At 32.9% G+C, this 19,866-nt stretch overlaps 1 protein-coding gene across 1 annotated transcript; it reads left to right on the forward strand.

Annotated features, from left to right (window-relative positions):
- Positions 1-1,317: 1,317 nt before the first annotated feature.
- On the forward strand, positions 1,318-19,826 carry LOC127725650 (uncharacterized). Its single transcript, XM_052232749.1, has 6 exons — positions 1,318-1,717; positions 2,094-2,129; positions 8,812-9,141; positions 12,761-14,923; positions 17,659-17,737; positions 19,015-19,826. Exons 1-6 carry the CDS (start codon positions 1,639-1,641, stop codon positions 19,262-19,264), a joined length of 2,937 nt encoding a protein of 978 aa, XP_052088709.1. The 5' UTR covers positions 1,318-1,638; the 3' UTR covers positions 19,265-19,826.
- The last annotated feature ends 40 nt before the right edge of the window (positions 19,827-19,866 follow it).

Here is a 19,866-nt window from a genome sequence, read left to right on the forward strand (position 1 = left end):
TATCTTTACGATTTAACAATAGCAGTATTTTTTTTTACCGATATCTCTATTCTTAAGAAGAAAGATAATTCCAAGAATACGTTAAAAAGTGGAGAAATAATCCAAAATATTTCAAAATTTTTAAAGAAATATGTTTTTTTTACTGTAAATGAATTTAATAAAGAGGGGGGGGGGTCCATTCGCCAAGCGTATGTGAACTTATCAGATCGGTTCTACGTAGTTCTTTATTAAAATTCATTTCAAAAAATGGATTTCACATCATGTTGTGACTTTCAAATTAAACTTATTATTTGAGTTCTTAGTACATGTTTTTTTTTCTCCAAAATAAATGTGTCTGTCTACAAATAAATCTCAGAGATGAAGTGTTAGACATATTTGGAGTGAATGAAGACGATCAATTAGAAAAGTGTGTTTTACAGCAATATTGATTACCTCAGTCACTCACACCTTACACGGTTCATCATACATAATGTAAAACAATAAAAAAAAAAAAACTAAAAGTTATACGCAATTGTAATATCTTATCTTATCAGGTTAACTTAAAAAAACAAGCTGAAATTAGTGCATTTTCTTATTTTTTTTTTATTTTTTTCTTTTAATCGTTTTTTTATTTTTTTTTGTGGATGGGATGGGGTGGGAGAGGGTTCTATATCCGCTCTTATATGAATATTCGCACTTAAGCTTTGTGTTCATTTACTAACATTATGACTAAATTTTAAACTAATTTCCACGGGATATTTTGCTTGTTTGGTGATCAATGACTAATATAGGGTTGGACCCTTGTCGTTTATGTCAATAGCTGAATTTTTTTTTATCAAAGATAGTTCCAATATTTCGATTAAAAAGTCACTAAATCTACTTTATGAAATAGTGACCCCATATTGAGATGTACAAAACATTGCCACATTGAAGCAATTTATCGTCTTATATCCTTTTTATTAAAAATTCCATAAATCAATTTAATAGTGTCTACAAAAGTAATGTATGAGATGTAAAAAAAGCGGTTTGCAAAACTTTACTACAAATTCCCTTGAGAGTGATCTAATAACAAAGAAGGTTTTGTCAACACTCGACAAAAAAATCCCCAAAACGGTCAAATATCAGCATTATGACTAGGATAAAAACTGGCCACATTCTGACTGATAAACTGATTCCCATGTAGTAACACTTTATATTTGTCATTACCCTAATATTTATTTTCATGTACCACAGTATTTTGTACATGACACGCCAAGACTGTAAAATTGTACAGTAAAAGTGAAAGTTGTCGTGTCGTTAGTCTGACAGATGACCATTCATCACTAAGTCCACTTCTTTACGTTATTACCGCCCTTTACACTTCATGTTTGTATACCGGTGATATGATATGTATTTTATCGTCTAATTGTGAAATGTTGAAACATTGAAGTGTTGACTTTAGTGGATTTTTTAACACAGTAGGATAAAGATATTAATATATTTCAACATTATTGTGGATTTATGACAACGTATAAAATAAGATACATGTGCAGCATCTGAAAAACAAAACAACAACATTGGATTAGCTTAAGGAAAACATTAAAATACGATGTAACTTCAGGAGAGACAGATTTTACATACCTGGCTCATACAAAAATATTATATTGAGTTGTGTTTAAAATGGAAGTATTACAGCTAATCAAAATGTGTTTGACTCCATTATTTGTTATAGCATTTGTAAATTTCTTTGTTCTACAAGGTATGTATGTATGTAGCACCACGTTGTTGAGAGGTGTAATTCATTTCTTTTAATTCATTATGCATAAATATAAACGTAAACTAATTAACATTTTATTCATTAAAGATGGTTTCAGATTTCTTGTTCTATTCACTCTGGTGTGAAATGCCTTTTTTATTTTTTATTTTCTTAACTTACATGTCAATTTTTTCTTTAATTTATCTATTGCAGTAGAATCAAGGACGTTTATCTAGCGGTAGTTGTTATACATTTATATATATATATATATATAGAGAGAGAGAGAGAGAGAGAGAGAGAGAGAGATAATTATGTTGAATAGTTTGTTATATTTTTCAAGTTAAATGCTAATCCTACATGCATTTCTATTTTATTACAGTCGAGGGAGGTGTGTGTCAAGGCGATCCATCTAAAAGTAAGTTGTACATAATCCTTGATATATTCAAAATGTTCGCTAACAAGTTGATATGTATATATCAACACATAAGTCAGCAATCATTAAAGTACATTTGAAAGAAAACCCTTTTTATAACAATATAATTTATTGATTTCATTATAAGTACGCAAAAAACTTGTGTGCGGTTCAAAGTGAATATATTTAACTCTTCGAACTAGGTTTCAGCTACTGCGAGTACTGTTAGATCTGAAATGTGTGCCTTTGTCTAATTGTTTGTTGTGTTTTGTTTTATTGGTGTTTCGTGCCGACCTAATGAGATAATAGAAAAATAAAAAGATGTTGCAATGAGACAAATCTACACCAGAGACCAAATTACATAGATGTTAACAATTAGAGGTCATCGTACAGCCTTCAACAATGAGCAAATCCCATACCGCATAGTCAGCTGTAACAGGCCCCCAAATGGCAAATGTAAAACAATTCAAACGAGAAAACTTACGGCCTGATTTATGTACAAAACAATGAACAAAAACAAAATGGATATATAGCAACAAACGACAACAACTGAATTACAGGCTCCTGACTTGGGACATGCACTTACAGAATGTGTTAAGGTTAACCTAGTTTGCTGGCGCCAAACCCTCCCTAAACCTGGAAAATTGGTGTCACAATACAACATAAGAACAAAATATAAAAATATAAAAATCAGTTGAAAAGGGCTTTACTCAACAGATCGATACAAAGCAGAAACACATCTAACAAAACGCTGAATGGACGTGGCATGGTATTTATACATCACCACAATTAAGCTTGTTCCAACTGATTTTTACCATTAGTTCTTATGTTGTGCTGTTACAATGTTCAATGTTAAGGAAAGGGTTGATCGCTCGCAAACTTGTTTAACCCTGTCACATTCTGTATGTGCCTGTCCCAAGTCATAATTCGATGGTTGTCGTCTGTCTGGTTTGTTTTTTATTTGTTTTTCATTTATTGGTTTCTGGCCGTTAGCTTTCTGTTTTGAGTGTTTTCGCATTTTGGCATGCCAGGGCCTTTTAAAGCTTACTTTTCTGTATGATTTTACTCATTCTTAAAGGTAGTAAAGTCTCTTTAATTGTTTATAATCTCTTCCTTTGTTCAAAGTGGTTAGTTGGCAATCATAACACATCTCCTTATTTTATATGCAATTGCACTTAGATCACAGAGATTTACTTTGTTTGCGAAAAATATTTGGGTATGTAAAACAAAGAAACTCAAAGAGCTTGTCATCTGTAAAACAAGGCATTCTGTTATGTTGAAAAACACGTATGCGAATGTTCATAATATCTCCATAACATATTGTTCTAAGTTATAACTCTGAGTGATTGTTGAGTTGAATATACATATTCATAAGTTTATTACCGTTTCATCATATACAAAATACAGTTAAACAAAATATACAGCATGCATGTATAAATTGTTTTAAGTGTATGAATGTGCAACTCATAATAAAATAAGAGATAATTTATGAAATACAGATAAATATAGGCCTATAATCATATAAAAGAGCAATTAATTGCATAGGAGACGAGTTTTCCTAGTTAAAGTATTATTGCAGGTTTTGGCAATACTATTAAATTGGATGTTTCTATTTAAAAGATACATAATATTTTATCATCAGATATCATCAAAAAATGATTTATATCAATGTACATGGCATGTCTTAGATCTTCGAACAAGTACATGTTTTTCGACTTCTTATAGATTACAATTAATCTTGTCTTTCATGACGACCAGTTTCAATTTTGAATGATGCTACACACTGCATCTAAAATCTAAATTCGATCGAGAGAGAGAGAGAGCAATTTTTATATGGACCAAACATCTTCTGTTATTTCAATGATAATTTTTATAATAATGGTATCAAGTTAATGCTTAAGTAATGTTATTTTTTATGCTATACCATTAACCTTTTCTTTGTTTGCTTTGTTAAGCAGTGATGTTTTAATTGAGTGCTTTGAAATTCATCATGTTCAGCTCTGTAAATGAGGATACTATATGACACGCGCTGTGGCCTATATTAGAGTGTAAAACGGCACGGTTTCACAAGCTTAGAGTAACTGCAATCATTCTAATACAGTAATACACCTTCATTGTAGCATTATTCAATTGTATTTTATGACATGTAATACTGATTTCATTGATTTTAGAGGTTATTTTTTTTGGTTTTACTTTCTAAATAAAGTCATCATAGGTATCAGGCTGAACATTTTGTACGCTAGACACGCTTTTTGTGTAACTGTTTTTGATGTTCACCCACTATTTGATGAAATGAGGAGATTGGGTCCTAACAAAGGACGTGGTTATCTCTAGAAGTCTATTTTACGTGTTGCAAGCTTTTTTGTTTGATGGACAGACGTTCACTGTACATTATTATTCATATCCAACACGTGATTTTTTCCACTGATTCGCATTATATTACTCTTGTAAACTTACCACTTAATTTCAATAATGAATTATTCATTAATATAATGCATGTAACACACGTTTCGCCTGTTCATGATCTCTTTCCATCATCTGCAATTATTTTATTTATTTTTTTTTTTTTTTAAAAGCTGCCAATAAGTAAACTGAAATGTTCCATTAGTTGTGGGGTAACGTTGATTATAAAATTAACATATTTCAAAGTTAAATTTCAAGAAATGAAAGATCCGCAATCCCATATATCTAAATACCGATAAAAGGTTGTATACTGCTATCAGTTTAAATAGTTCTGTAAGTGTATTTAGGGACCTCGATAGCCGAGTGCCAGTCTAAATATCAAGAGAGAAAAAAATAGTCAATAACAAAAAAGTAGTTCAAGTAGCTGTCAACGGTGATATTATGAGTTCACAACCTCGCACGAGGCAGGTGTGCTCGGCTCCAATTTTAATTGACAAGGGTTGTCAATTTTCCTGCCGAAATTTGGTGGTTCTTTCCGGGTAAACCGGCTTCCTCCATCAATAAAAACTGACCGCCACGCAAAAGCCAATAGTACTGAAAGTGGCGTTAAACACCAGTCAACCAATCAATCAATATATGTGTATTAATATGAAAGGGAGGTTACATGTCATAATTTTGTCCGAAAACATGTCTTGATTTGATTTGATATTCATTTATTTGTTATCATGACAAATAAGTTTTTAATTAATTTTATAGATAAAAAGTAACAGTTGACATCCCTATCGAACAGATATATAAATATTGTAATAAAACACTCATATTTACGGTTCAAATAACCACAAATCAAGTATTTTTTTCAACACTATTAAAAGCATTATTATACAACATAAACTTATTTTTGATATAAAACAGATATAGCTCACCCTGAGGAAATAACATGGACATGCATTTATAGGTACACAGGACATGCAATTAACAGTAGTATTTTTTTAGATGTACCTTCTTTTAAGTTATAAACAGAAACAATGCATTTAATGACATTTACTTATAAACTGAGACTGTTATCACAATATTTGTATATTGCAAAATATGCTTTTAATGAGTCAGCATTACCACTGATTTCTAACCAAAAATTCACCTAAACTAAAGAGGATCACTACCATCTCAATAAATATTAAATTGAAAAAAGGAATATTTACATTAAATATATGCAATACACATTGTTTACGAAAACACAATTACTGCTGGTCCGAGTACACAGTTATTTCGTAGTGCATTTCTTTTAGACAATAAATGAAAATTAAAAAAATCCCACCTGCGCTTTCTCAATAATTTTTTTACAGTGTGTTGTACTACTTTTGGGACAAATTATATCAAAATTATAGAAAACTTCATCGGCTCTAACTCAAAATATGGACAATTTTATGTTAAGGGGGTCTTGAAATCTTTTGACAGCTTCCGAAGTGCTTATTTTTAACCTTTTTCAGCTGGACCAAATCACTACTTTACTTTAAAATTCATGACCCAAATTTTTTACAGTGTAATTTCATCCCCCTACTTGCTATTTGAGGCATAAAACATGGAGAAATAAATTTGGAAGGGGTATAAAAAAAAATGGCAAGTAACACACTGTCCACACTAGGGACTATATTTGTCAAAGGACGATAACTGTGTACTCGGACCTGTTATTCGTTCAACCGTTAATGTTGAAATCATTATCATTATTTAAGTAAATTTGAAAGCGCAAGGACTAAACTATCATCAATATTGATAACTTCAAAAAATATGCCAAAATGCTAAATAACTGACGATAGACTATTGGAGTAGCTGGTCCAACATTACAAAAAGTTTGGCAAAAGGGGTCCGCCAAAAAATGAGAAAACTATAGAAAAGAAAATAATGGCCACCCCTGGGTCCGTCCCAAGCTTTGTGTATTTCTATAACCCGTCAATCTGTATGATTAATTAGATAGTAGTTACGTGAAGTCTTTCATATGATTAACACATCTGACTTGCTTTGATAATTAAATTGACAGAATTTTCTCATAATGTGTAAGAATTGAGATATAGGCTTGTAGCAACATAGATGTTGCGTAACTAATATCTATATCTGTCATCTTGATGAACAAGGTGCTGATGGATATTAACACTAAAGGTTACGTTACATCTGTTTAATATGTATGTAATGTTGACAGCAGGATTTAAATCAAAGGAAATATTTTTAAATGAAAGTTACCTGACTTATACAATATATTATTCATTTTTCGTAATTTTAAATTACATAAATCACAAAAGAGTCATTAAAAGATACAAATAAGTCGATTTTGAAAATACAGGGTTAGAATAGATTTTGCTCATTGTTGATGACCGTACGGTGACATGAAGTTACATCCCCGCCAATTGGTCTCTGGAGAATACTTGTCTCAATGGCAATCATATGCATATCACGTTTCCTTACTTTTAATGTAGAAAACTGATCTGAGGTCAAAATATCATATAAAAAGAAGTATATTTATGAACACCTGAACACGATTGCAGACAAATATGGAATCTTTAGTACAAAAAAGTGTTCCAATGCAATTTCCTTCCCTTTTTTATTCGTCAGCCACTATACTATAATGGAATGTCGACGAATATACAATAATTAAAGTAAAGGAAAACAATGTTCTATAAACGTCTAAGGGACTATAAATCAATCAAACGCTGTGGTCAATATGATGTAATCCTTACAAATACTCAGTCACGTGTCAATATTGATGTATTGGGATTATTAACTGATCACTTTTATGACCCAATGAAGCTGACTGGAATGTGAAGCATGTCGCTATAACCTTACTAGGATGTAAATTACATCATTGCAATATCTTAATTACTAATTAAATGTAACAGGAAAATCATAACATGATACGAACGATAGAATCCATTATGCAATATGATTTTTGCGCTATTCCTTATTCGGGCATGTTATTTCTGAAGCCTGTCAATTTCACAAAAGATTAGTAAATTACTATATCGACATAATAAATGAAATTATATTTTGTTCATATGGAATATAAACAAACATCTTAGCATAATTTATGTAAATAACGTTATAATAACACAATAATTGTGCTACAGATATACGACAAAGTATTGTGCCTCATGAATAATCATTCCTTAATTATGGAGAAGAATTTCAATCATCAGTTTTTTGAGGTTTTGTAAAATATATCTATACCATTAAATGAGAAGTCCTCATTTTGTGTGTCGCTTCTCTTCCTTCCACATTAAATTAATCATCATGCCTCTGTGTCCTAGAGGTACCATGCATAGTCGCATTTGTCATCCTAGCTTATGATTATTATGTTCGGGTTATTTGGGGAGGAAAACGTAAATAAAGATATTGTTTCCGTCATCGGACGGACTTTTAAGTCATAGACAAGACTTCCGCGTAGTACTTTTTAAAATTACACATAATTTGTATAGTTACTTGGGGACAAGAGAATTATCTTCGCGTTTTTCTGTATACTATGAACATACATATACTATAAATAAAATGTATTTGCTCTTTACCATCAATTCCACGGCGGTCACTGATATATTATATAGAGAGTGTGTATATAATATACAGTCAGTGACCGCCGTGGATAGTAAACTTAGAATTGATAGTAAATAGCAAATACACTTTATTTATAGTATATGTATGTTCATAGTATTTAGAAAAACGCGAAAATAATTGAAATTAATAATAAACAAAATATAACGGCTTTTGAAAAAAGGGGGAGGGCTTAAAAAAATATTGTCCTGTCCCTAAGTACCTATGACTTAATACCTTTCCTGAAATTCTCCAGTCATAAAATCTTTTACTAAATTCATCCTACAACAGTTTACATACTTTTAACCACGCTCTAAATGCCCGCGATTTCGCGGGTGTGTTCTAGTGTCTTTGAATTAAACCATTCTGCAGAAATTTTCTTAAAATGTATTGGGGTCTCAGGATAACCATTACCAAAATAGCAGTTCTTGAGCTTTAAAAAAAATCAGATGATTGATTGATTGGTGTTTGCTTAACGTCCAGTGGCATATATGTCATGCATGCAGGAAAACGAAACCAGAAGACAGATCGAAGTATAATGAACATCTACGGTTTTCTGATACGACGCTGAATCTATATGATAGTACAAATATTTATAATTAATCACATCAATTGTGCTCGCTTTCTTTTCATTATAACTCATTGCTCCTATTCATTTTACCTTCTGTTACATTCATTGACAATCCAACTATACTATTTATATTTCTAGTTGTCTCCATGTGTCAAGAATCGTCTGTTATATCATCAGCTATCAACATAGATACTTCATTTTTCTCCAAAACAATGCTTGGACAACGCTGTACATGTGAAATAATTGTTAATTCAACTGCACTTTCAATTAATACATTAAGTGCTCCTTCGACATTAGAGTGTGGTACAGTTGTGACATTCAAACTAGTACAAAATCCTAAGATTGAATGCACTACCTCTAAGAATTATATCGATACATCGATAGAAAAACAAGGTGTTGTAGAGATATCGACTACTAGTTCAACCGTTACTGATACTGGATACTGTATCGAAGTTTCCACTGGAAATGGTAAGTAGAAATATTGATTCTATTCTAGATATTATAGACACTTGATACTGTATTTAAATGACCACTGAAAGAGATAGGTAAAAATATCGACTGCTAGTTAAATCATTACTGACATTTAATAATGTATTTATACAAATGACCACTAAACGAGGTAGGTAGAAATATCATATCGACTGCTAGTTCAATCGTTACTGACACTGGATACTGTTTACAATAACCATTGAAAGAGGTAGGTAGAAATATCGACTACCAATCAGTCCCGACACCGGATATTCTACACAAATTATCACTAAATAATGTATGTAGAGATACCAACTACCACTTCAATCGTTACCCACACTGGATACTGGATCCAAGTTACCACTGACAGAGGTATAGGTAGATATATTGACTACTAATTTAGTAGTTACTTACACTGGATACTTTATACAAATTATCACTAAATGAGATAGGCAGAGATATCAACTACTAGTTTATTCGTCACTGACAATGGGCAATGTATCAAAATTCCCACTGAAATAGGCAGGTAGATATTTTTAATCTTTCATCTCAAGCGTACCTGGGTGATGACGGTTAGTTCATAAACACGTTTCGTGCACATCGAAATCGCTATCATACGTTAAGATAAAACCACGTTGCTGTTTTTTGTAATCTAATGAGTATTATAGATCTGCTTACCCTTCCGGAGCACCTGAGATCACCCCCAGTTTTAGGTGGGGTTCGTGTTGCTCATTATTTAGTTTTCTATGTTGCGTTTTGTGTACTATTATTTGTTGGTCTTGTTCTTTTTTAGCCATGTCGTTGTCAGTTTATTTTCGACTTATGAGTTTGAATGTCCCTCTGGTATCTTTCGCCACGCAAGTTGTTTTTGATATAATAAAATGTTGTCAGAAATCGAAACTTAAATAATACCAAGATTGGATCTAAAACTAGAAAAACCAAACAAAAAGAGCAAAATAAAGATAATCAATTTTATGAACATAACATATTGGCTCGTCAATTTTCTGAAGAGTAAGTAAAACTGTTTCTTAACCCTTTCGCCCCCAATCCCGCCTGTAGTCGTGATTGCAACCACCATTCTTTGAAGGCTCATATGACCCTCCATACTTTTCAGAACTGCCCCAGATGATCAGTCTTGACAGCAGGAAGTTCAATCATGTAATTCATGGTCCATAAACTCTTCCCACAAGTGTGTTTATGAAAATATGACAACTGTAATGACCTTTTTAGAGTTCAAAATCGGAAAAACGTGAAACGTAGCCAAAAGCAGGTGGGGTGGGGGTCTTTTGATGGCCACTACGTTACTGGTATGGGCTTTAGGTATTAACTATTATCATAAATAATGGGTCTGAAAAATCTAGGTCACCGTTTTGTCAGAAATCGGTAAAAACGGACATTTAGGCAGACCTGGCTTGCCAATAATAATTACCCAGCAAGCCACTCAAGTCACATTTACTTCCAGTCAGTATGGTTGGACTGCTGTAACTATAAGGTAATAATTGAATGACAAAGAAACACAGTTTGGTCGTTGTTCACCTCTCAAGGTCGTACTAAAATCGATAAATAGACTGAAAATGACCATTTTTCAGTAGTGGTGGGTTCAAACCTACCAGAAAATATACCACCTCCCACGCCACCCCCAGCCATGCCATCCGCCCCCAAATCTCAATACATAGTTTAATAGATCAACATCAGTTACAACATCAAGAGTCTACTAATATGCATATAATTTGCATATGTTAGCAAATTTTCGAAAATGCCTGATTTTCCAGAAATGTCTTGGGGTCGAATAAGTTAAAGGCTTAGGATTGTGAACGATAAATGTCACTGTAGGAATTGGTCACAACAGATAATATAATATGCATAGGCTATGGCAAATTAGTTTAGTCCATAATCACCAGATAATATTAATTTGTAAATTCATTTCTTAGATTCACTGTCAACCCAAGGTAATAATTACATTATTCTATTCATGATTTTAAAGGAGTTAAAGTATATACAATAACCCGTCAGTAAAAACGGCCATTTTGACATCTTAACATCATATAAAAAGTCTGAACAGTAAATCAGTAAATCATTCCCAGTCTTTCGATCAATTCTCAGACTTATTTACTGCGGTATATTCAGTACTGTTGAGACAATTTGCATGCAGTCAATTCAGTACTGTTCAGTAGCTTTTCAGACTATTCAGTATGATGTTGATGCGAACAGGTAAACAGTAACTACTGAACAGTCTGAACATAGAAAGGACATATCTTAATTGACTGCAAGCGACCTGCCTGAACTGTACTGAAATTACTGCAGGGTATAAATCTGAAAGTTGACTGACAGACTTAAAACGACTAAATGATTTAATGTTTAATCTTTTGAGAGCTGTTCAGATCAAAACGACTGTTTTCAGATTAAACTGATGTGCTTAGTGGTAGGCTTCACTCAGTACTTTCTGAACTTTCGATAAAGGAAAATTGTAGATTTTGATCTCAAACATTTTTCGTTTTCAGCATACAAACTAACATAAGGAATTATGATATTCCTCTGGATTTTAGACGACCAATTTTGTTTCATATAATACGATTTTCCGTTTATCTTCGTCATGTCAGTGCCATTATATGTACTATAGGGAAAACTAATCATCAAACCCAAAATTTAGTAATAAAAATGTAGGACATTTAATTTTGTTCTATATTACACGTGTTTTTATATCCAAGCTTGTTAGATACCCCTGAGGTTATAATTTTGGAATTTCAAATACATGAATATAAAATATTGACAATCAAAAGATAAAAGTACATACTATCGAGCATATAATTTTCAAGAACAAATTTTGTTTTATATCCATTTACTTTTGCAACATATAGTAAGCAAATTTGTATTTTGTGACAAAAACTGACCGTGTGAGGGCGTACTAGCCAGTCAAGGTAGTTAAACACCCCTGAGTAGTAGTTGTATTTTGTTGAGGACAAATGTTGATCAGAACGTCCTTTCATATTTAGATTGTATTTCCTAAAAAGTCCTTTCTTTGATAGAATGTTAAACAAACTATAGCGCTTCATTTCTGAACAGAATATTATATGTACCATTTCGAGCGTACCGGATGAAGTTTATTCCAGACGCACGTATATGTATCTTGAAATTCGCACCATGCCTTTACACCTAAGTTCTATGGATGCTACCACAGTTTTGTTGATCGATTAAATGTCTAATTTTCTCAACTTACTTGTTGCATTTGAAGACTGTCATAGATCCCAAATGTGCACTATTGTCAGTCTGACATTACTCCTGGTTTTGGCATGTTTCAATCTTTGATGGCTACTTCTAGATATGACCTATAGTTGTATTATAGGAGATGCTTGCTATGTCGACGGCCTGTTTCATTCCAATTGCAATAATGTCTTCCGATAATTTTAGTCCCTATGTTTTTACCTTGACCTATATTTGATTTGACTTCGGTAAACCACTTTAATATTTTACCTTTAAATGCCTTAATTTACCTTTAAATAGATATAAGAAGATGTGGTATGAGTGCCAATGAGACAACTCTCCATCCTTTAACTACCTTTATATTACCTTTAAATGCCTTTATTTTCCCTTTAAATGCCTTTATATTACCTTATTTTAGCTGATGAGATGATAACAATGACCTGTTATGAAAATGAAGTCACAGCGACAACAGAAATTCCACCAATATCTGTCATGAAAGAATTACTGCAACAGAATAATCAAACTTCTGAAGCAGTTCTTGAAGAGATGAGTAGAAATCCAAATGCTTCTGTACTTTTCGAACCCCTGATGTCATCCTCCGAGTTGATGAGTTTTCTCAATAACACGGAACAACTTGCAAGTACAAAAGAAAAAATAACATCAATGCCTCATAATAACAACACGGAAAGTACATCTAATACTACAGAAACAATACCTGTTGAGGTGGTAAATGCAGTTATCAAACAATACAATGGTTCCAATTCTAATGAAAGTGACATTTCAACTGTTTTGTTCGAACCTTTCAACTCAACAGATATTCCTTCAATGATGATAAATACTACATACAAAGATACAATACAAAATGTCACTAGTAATGAATATACGGATATGAATAATTCTTCATTGATCTTCAACGGTAAAAGAACTACATCCACTGAAAAATACAGCGAGTCACTTTCTGGGAATGCACCATTAATAAGCGCTCAATATAAAACTACCACGGAAAATGTACCAACAACGTCTGATCTGTCCCCGATGAATCTGTTTTCTTCGTATATGGAAAAAGAAAAGGTTACCGATAATCAACTTAACAACGCGGTTAATGACCAAGTAACGGTTCAAAATAGCTCCCCTGTTCCTGACATACAATCGTCGAAAGGTGCATGGTCGTTTATACTTCCAGATGATACAAATAAAACAGATGACATAATGTCAAAGAATAAAGATATTCTATCAAGTGCCATAGAGCAAGACATTCTATCATCCGAAACATATAAGCAGTCGACAATATCTCCGTCTAATTCTGATACTATTTTGTCTTCAGATTTTGACTTTGAATATCTCAAACCGACAATGTCTTGGGAAATCTCTAATCTAAAATCATTGTCATCTGCACTAGCGCCTTTAGCCGATATAACAAGCAACGATATGGCCTTTATGTCCATTGTACCCTCAATGTTAGCTATCGTTCCTACGAAAACCAGTGAAGTAACAAGCTTGACACAAGTTACTTCTGTTGTAAATTCTACATCGTCTACTTTATCAATGGATGAATATCAAAGTAAAGCAGCTGATTTTACAGACATGTTACCCCCTCAAGGTAACGACGCCTTCCTATCAAATACCGAGACTTCTACTTCAACTCTACCTATGGCTACATCAGAACAGCATGTCGATGTAAATGTTGAGGAATCAACATCAGTTGTAATGTCAACAGATCCTGAAACAACAAAACACCAGTTTGAAACTACAGAAACAACAATATCGTCAACAGAGTCTGAAACAACAACACAACATGTTGAAACGACAAAAACAATAGTTCTATCAACAACAAATGCGTTCATTCAAGCAGAAACCACTACAGAACATGCAAAAACTCCTACGGAGGAACCACCATTGAATGCGATACCAGTTATACCAGGATTAGGAACTACAAAAGAGTATGAACATATACCATTTATACCAGAAACAGGAACTACAAAAGAGCATGGACTTATACCAGTTATACCAGAAATAGGAACTACAAAAGAGCATGAACATGTACCAGTTATACCAGAAACAGAATTTACAAAAGATCATGGACATATACCAGATAGACCAGAAACAGGAACTACAAGAGAGCATGAACACATACCAGTAATACCAGAAACAGGAACTACAAGAGAGCATAAACACATACCAGTTATACCAGAAACAGGAACTACAAGAGAGCTTGATCATATACCAGTAATACCAGAAACAGGAACTACAAAAGAGCGTGAACATATACCAGTTCTACCAGAAACAGGAACTACAAGAGAGCGTGAACATATACCAAGTCTACCAGAAACAGGATCTACAAAAGAGCATGGACATACAACTCAGACAAAGCATCCAATGAAAATAATGCCAATTATTCCAGACCAAAATATAAAACAAAACATAAGATTGCTGCCACCGGTAAATCAAAATGAATTAGATAAAATATTCAGCGGTATATCAGATAACTTTTTCACCACGAAAGTACCAAACACTGGTGAAAATCTTGAACCACAAGGTTCAACAGAAGAGGAAGATGTACTGAGTGAAGAAACAGTAACAAGTAAGTGCACGACTTTTGATTAAACTGTTTTTTATTTGAAATTTTGTATTGTCTTTAAAATTGTGTTCTAACAGTTGGGCAATTTCTGCTATTTGTAAACTTAATATTCTAAAAGGAAATTCATTTGTGTTTCCTTTGACATTGTTGTTGACGGGCATTTACTCACCTGATTAAGGGTATACTAGTAAGAAGCAAGTATATTCAATTCTTGAGTTATTCAAACATATCTAATTTATCATATGATAGCATAGAATATCTGTTCTAATTTATGGAAGCGCAGGAATACGGTGTCTCAATTCATGAAGCAAAACTAGTGCATTGGCATAAGAAAGTAGAAGCAAACAAATAGCGCTTTTATTGCTGTCTTTCATCTTAAAACTGTTTTAAAATTTAAGCACCCTGAAGCCAAAAAACTACAGGATGTTAAAATTTACAAATGGGACTGTTTATATAATCATTTTGTTGTTCCAATGTTTTCACTTTTTGTTTGCTGATTTATTTAAGCCATAAGGAAAAAAACGAAATTGTTTAGCATCGTATTGAAATTAGGATTTTTTTTATATTTAATGATTTTCTTCTGTAGATCTTTATTTTGATGTTTCCATTTTGAGTATACTATGAATTCCTGCTACGTGTCGCTAGGTATATCCGCATTGTGACAGTAAAATCCAAGATCGTAACCCCTAAAAAAATCAAGTAAATTATATTTATCTACTATCTATGTTTGAAAATATGCAATGCTTTCAGTGTAAGAAGGATTATTTATGTATCAGCAGATGAATTACATTAAGCATGTTAAAAAGCTACACACTCTCTTCGATATGGTATTGTGTATTTGTACTGTCATTGTTACCTTTATCGTTTTAGTGCTGAATAACTTGACAAAATATTTGCATTGCAAGATAGGGACACTGCTTTTGTTCATTATTTGAATATGACCGCTTTCCTTCGCCGTTCTTTCAAATTGGCATTTTTTAAAATGGAATATAGGTAAACAAAAATAGTAGATAACATTCTTTATGTGCATATTCCAAGTCAGAAGCCTGTAATTCAAATGTTGTCGTTGGATCATGTATGTCATATTTCCTTATAGTAAATTGTACAGGTCCGTAACTTGCCTCTTTTAAAAGTGAGGCAACATTTATTTGCCGTGCGGAGCGAGGCGAATTTTTTCGGCGAAGGTTCTGGGGCCGCTCAAGGCCCCCAGAAGCTCTGGAAAAAATGACGCAAAATCGTGCATTCTGAGTGTTTCCCAGACCCTTTCTTTATCTTTAACGTAATTTTTTTTAATTATTTTTTCGACAGAGCATGCAAAATATAAAGATTCATTGTAAGGATTCTAGTTTTTAGGAACAACATAAAAAACCGATATGTAGGATAAAGCAAAAATCGTAATTCACAAAAGTAAGTCGTTGTGGCTGCTGTTTTTTGTTCTTTTGTTCTTTTGTTACTGAGTTTCGGCTTGCAGAAAAACGTATTATACCTGTCAATCAGGTTTTCAAATTAAGTTTAGAGGGGGCTACTTATCATTGATTTAACTATGTTAATTCGGTTTTTATAACACATTTATTACAACTTGATGTAGTTCCTAAATGAGATAAAAGAGTACACTCAGGGTAGACTCAGGAAAACTGTTCTTAGACCTCATCGCTACATTTTATACCAGCTGATTATCGGATCCGTCTGTTCTGGTCTTGTATTGTGTTTTCTTTGTGATTTATTCATAGTACAATACTTTACACCGCTTAAGTCGACGCTAGGGGCCGTCTTGACCTTGTTGTAGGGTATAAACGATTCTTTCATTGTTGAAGACCCTCCAGCGACTGTGAAGATGAAGAACAGGAATAAAACCCTGTTCATTAATAATTTGTATTTTTTTCTATGTATTGAGCGCGATTTGTCCCATTCACATTTACTCTATGTCACTTTATTTTCTATTTAAGGGCCTGAACACGGCTTAATGCAAGTTTAGCCCTTCAATATAAAAGGTCATATGGCAATACATTATTTTTCTTTTTAATGCCTCGTTCACACGTACATTTAATTCGAATTGAATTCGAATCGAATGCGAATCGAATTCGCTAATCGTGTTCACACACTCTTCTTTTTTAATTCGAATTGATTCGAATTGGCTAAATCGCATAAGGCGACGTCAGAGGATGAACAGAACTTGCTTCTTGCAAGACACTTGCCGTGAAAACAATTTGATATGAAGACTAGCTTTTGTTTCAACTTATTATTTTTTTATGAAATTTCCAACATGAGGCATTTGCCTCATTTGCCTCAATGTAGTTACGGCCCTGCTGTATTGTTTCTAAATTTGGCCGTTATCTTTCTCGTTTGAATTGTTTAACATTTTTCATGTCAGGGTCTTTTAGAGTTGACTATGTGGTACTGTGGATTCATTATTATTCGTGGGATTCGAAATTTTCGTGGATTTCGTGGATAAAGGTAAACCACGAATTTAAATGTTCAACGGAGTAAAGATTTTCTATAAGTTTATATGTAGATTTAGGCAAAACCATGACATCAAATATCCACGAAAGTACAGTTTTTCCCCAATCCACGAAAATTGGTGACCACGAAAATATTTCTCAGTATTGAAAGACTTATAGTGATCTATAATTGCTTATATATTCGTCATTTCAACTCTGGTGGATAGTTGTCTCATTGGTAATAATACCATCTCCTTATTTTTATATCATACGTTATTACAAGTACTTATTTGTTTACAGTTATAGTGATTGGATCAGTGATTGGTATCTTAGCTTTGGTTGCAGTTATAGTTATCCTGACAACAATTCTACAGAAAAGGTACGTAGATATAGGCATTGTTTCACACGAAAGGCAATCTATAAAGCAGATCTAGATACATGTATCTCACATTGTTAACAAGTTTACAAAAATTAATTTAAAATGTAATATTGGAAAATATATCAAATTCAGCAAATTTTGATAGTTATTTTTATTGAGATTATGACATTCTTTATCTATTGCGAAAAACAGAACAGTGTCTATCGTTGATGAGTTTATTTCAACAAAGGTATAGGAAGTAAATCCATCAAGTCTGGATGGGGAAGGGTCCTTCATTTCTGTATTCTTGAATTTTTTAGGTCATTTTTTTTATATTTTCTTGTTTTGCACATAATTCTCTTTTCTTTATATTTAAGCGCCCCATTTTTCTCTATTCTTCAAATTTTTGGTTTATTTTTCTCTATTCTTTCTTTTTTCCCCCTATTTTTCTGCAATATTGGCCCATTATTCTCTATCCTATGAACCCCGCTTAGACTCTCATACACCATACCATAGGTTGTTTACAGCTGCTTTCATTTTTCATTTATATAATGTTATTAAGTTTGGTTCAGTTTTACTATAAAATTTATCCTGTAGTACATTGTCCAAATGTAGGTGATATTCGTACATATAATCACTATCTCAGCTCAAAGTTTAACTTTTTTCTTAAAATACAGTTGTCTTTACGATCCGGATGTTTGAGTTCTGAGTTTTCTTTACGATCCAGATGTTTGAGTTATGAGTTGAGAAAGATGACACAGGGTGTTTGATCTATGGGGTTTTCACAACAATTTGACCATGACACCAGTGTTGACTTCGGTGTATACCTTAAAAACCAATATGGATGAATCTGTATTTACAACTAGTGAATCTGACCTTAATTACGTTTACTCATGAGGCTTCACCTTGATCCTAAAAACAAATAACCACGATCTGTATATGTGACAAGTTTGTTTGGAATTGACCCAGCCGTTTAATATCATATTCATATGATGTAAACACACCATTTTAACTCACGGACGTACACATTGAATAATATTCTAAAATAACAAAAATACCGAACTCCAAGGAAAATTCAAAACGGAAAGTCCCAAATGGCAAAATCAAAAGCTCAAACAGATCAAAGGAATGGAAAACAACTGTCATGTTCCTGACTTGGTACAGGCCTTTCCTTTTGTAGAAAATGGTGAATTAAACAGAACGCATTCCCCATTATATAATCTTCCATGTCCAATATTACATATTCTATCCATTTTAGAAATAATGATAAAACCATCGAACAATTTTATAAATTACAGGAAAAGATCATCTAATATGGCTGCTTCTAAAGATCTTGAATTAAACGGGAAAGGTATTGACAATCCACTTATGGAATTAGAAAGACAAAATGAAGTGAATTCGTCTTTTGGACAAAACGGAAATGGAACTATTCACGAAGAACCGGAACTTGAAACAGCGGAAGTTGAAGGGGGTCGAAATGGAGAAGCTTCTAGTGTTCCCGATTCAAAACCAGAAGATACAAAGACACAAGAAACTAATGATGCTTAGATATAATAGTTTGTGATTAAAAAAAGTGTTATGTGGACAATTATCTTTGAGAAGCATAAAATGGTTCACAAAATATGTAACTAAATGACGATCCAGAAAATGTATTATCCATCATGCACGTGATACATGTGCTGTAATAGTGAATTATTGTCATTAGCAAATGACATGAAATACGTGGATTTCAAACCTGAAAGACGTTTGTAAACACTTATGAGTTAAAGAATACTGTCCCTCTTGTAACATATTTGTAGCGTAAACACATACGTTGTTAAACTGACTAGCGCTTAGCGTATTTGTTTTCGTAAGTCTATAGTTGTCAGACTTTCACATTTCATTATTCACATTTTAAACTCAATTTATGCTGATAACGCTTATCTGCACATTGACTCCTAAACAATAGGTGTGATATGAATGAATTATTTTTTCTCGTAGAATATCGATTGATCTGTATAGACAGACATGTTAGCTGTTTGTCTTATTAATGTAGTAGTATTTATATTATTTCATCAGCATTTCGTATTTTCAGTAATTTCATAATCAATAAACATTGCTAAATTAACAAGATTTTGTTCTGACGTTATGAAAACTGGTTTCATCAAAAC

Source organism: Mytilus californianus, unplaced genomic scaffold, assembly GCF_021869535.1.
Source record: "Mytilus californianus isolate M0D057914Y unplaced genomic scaffold, xbMytCali1.0.p SCAF_15, whole genome shotgun sequence".
Classification (NCBI taxonomy): domain Eukaryota; kingdom Metazoa; phylum Mollusca; class Bivalvia; order Mytilida; family Mytilidae; genus Mytilus; species Mytilus californianus.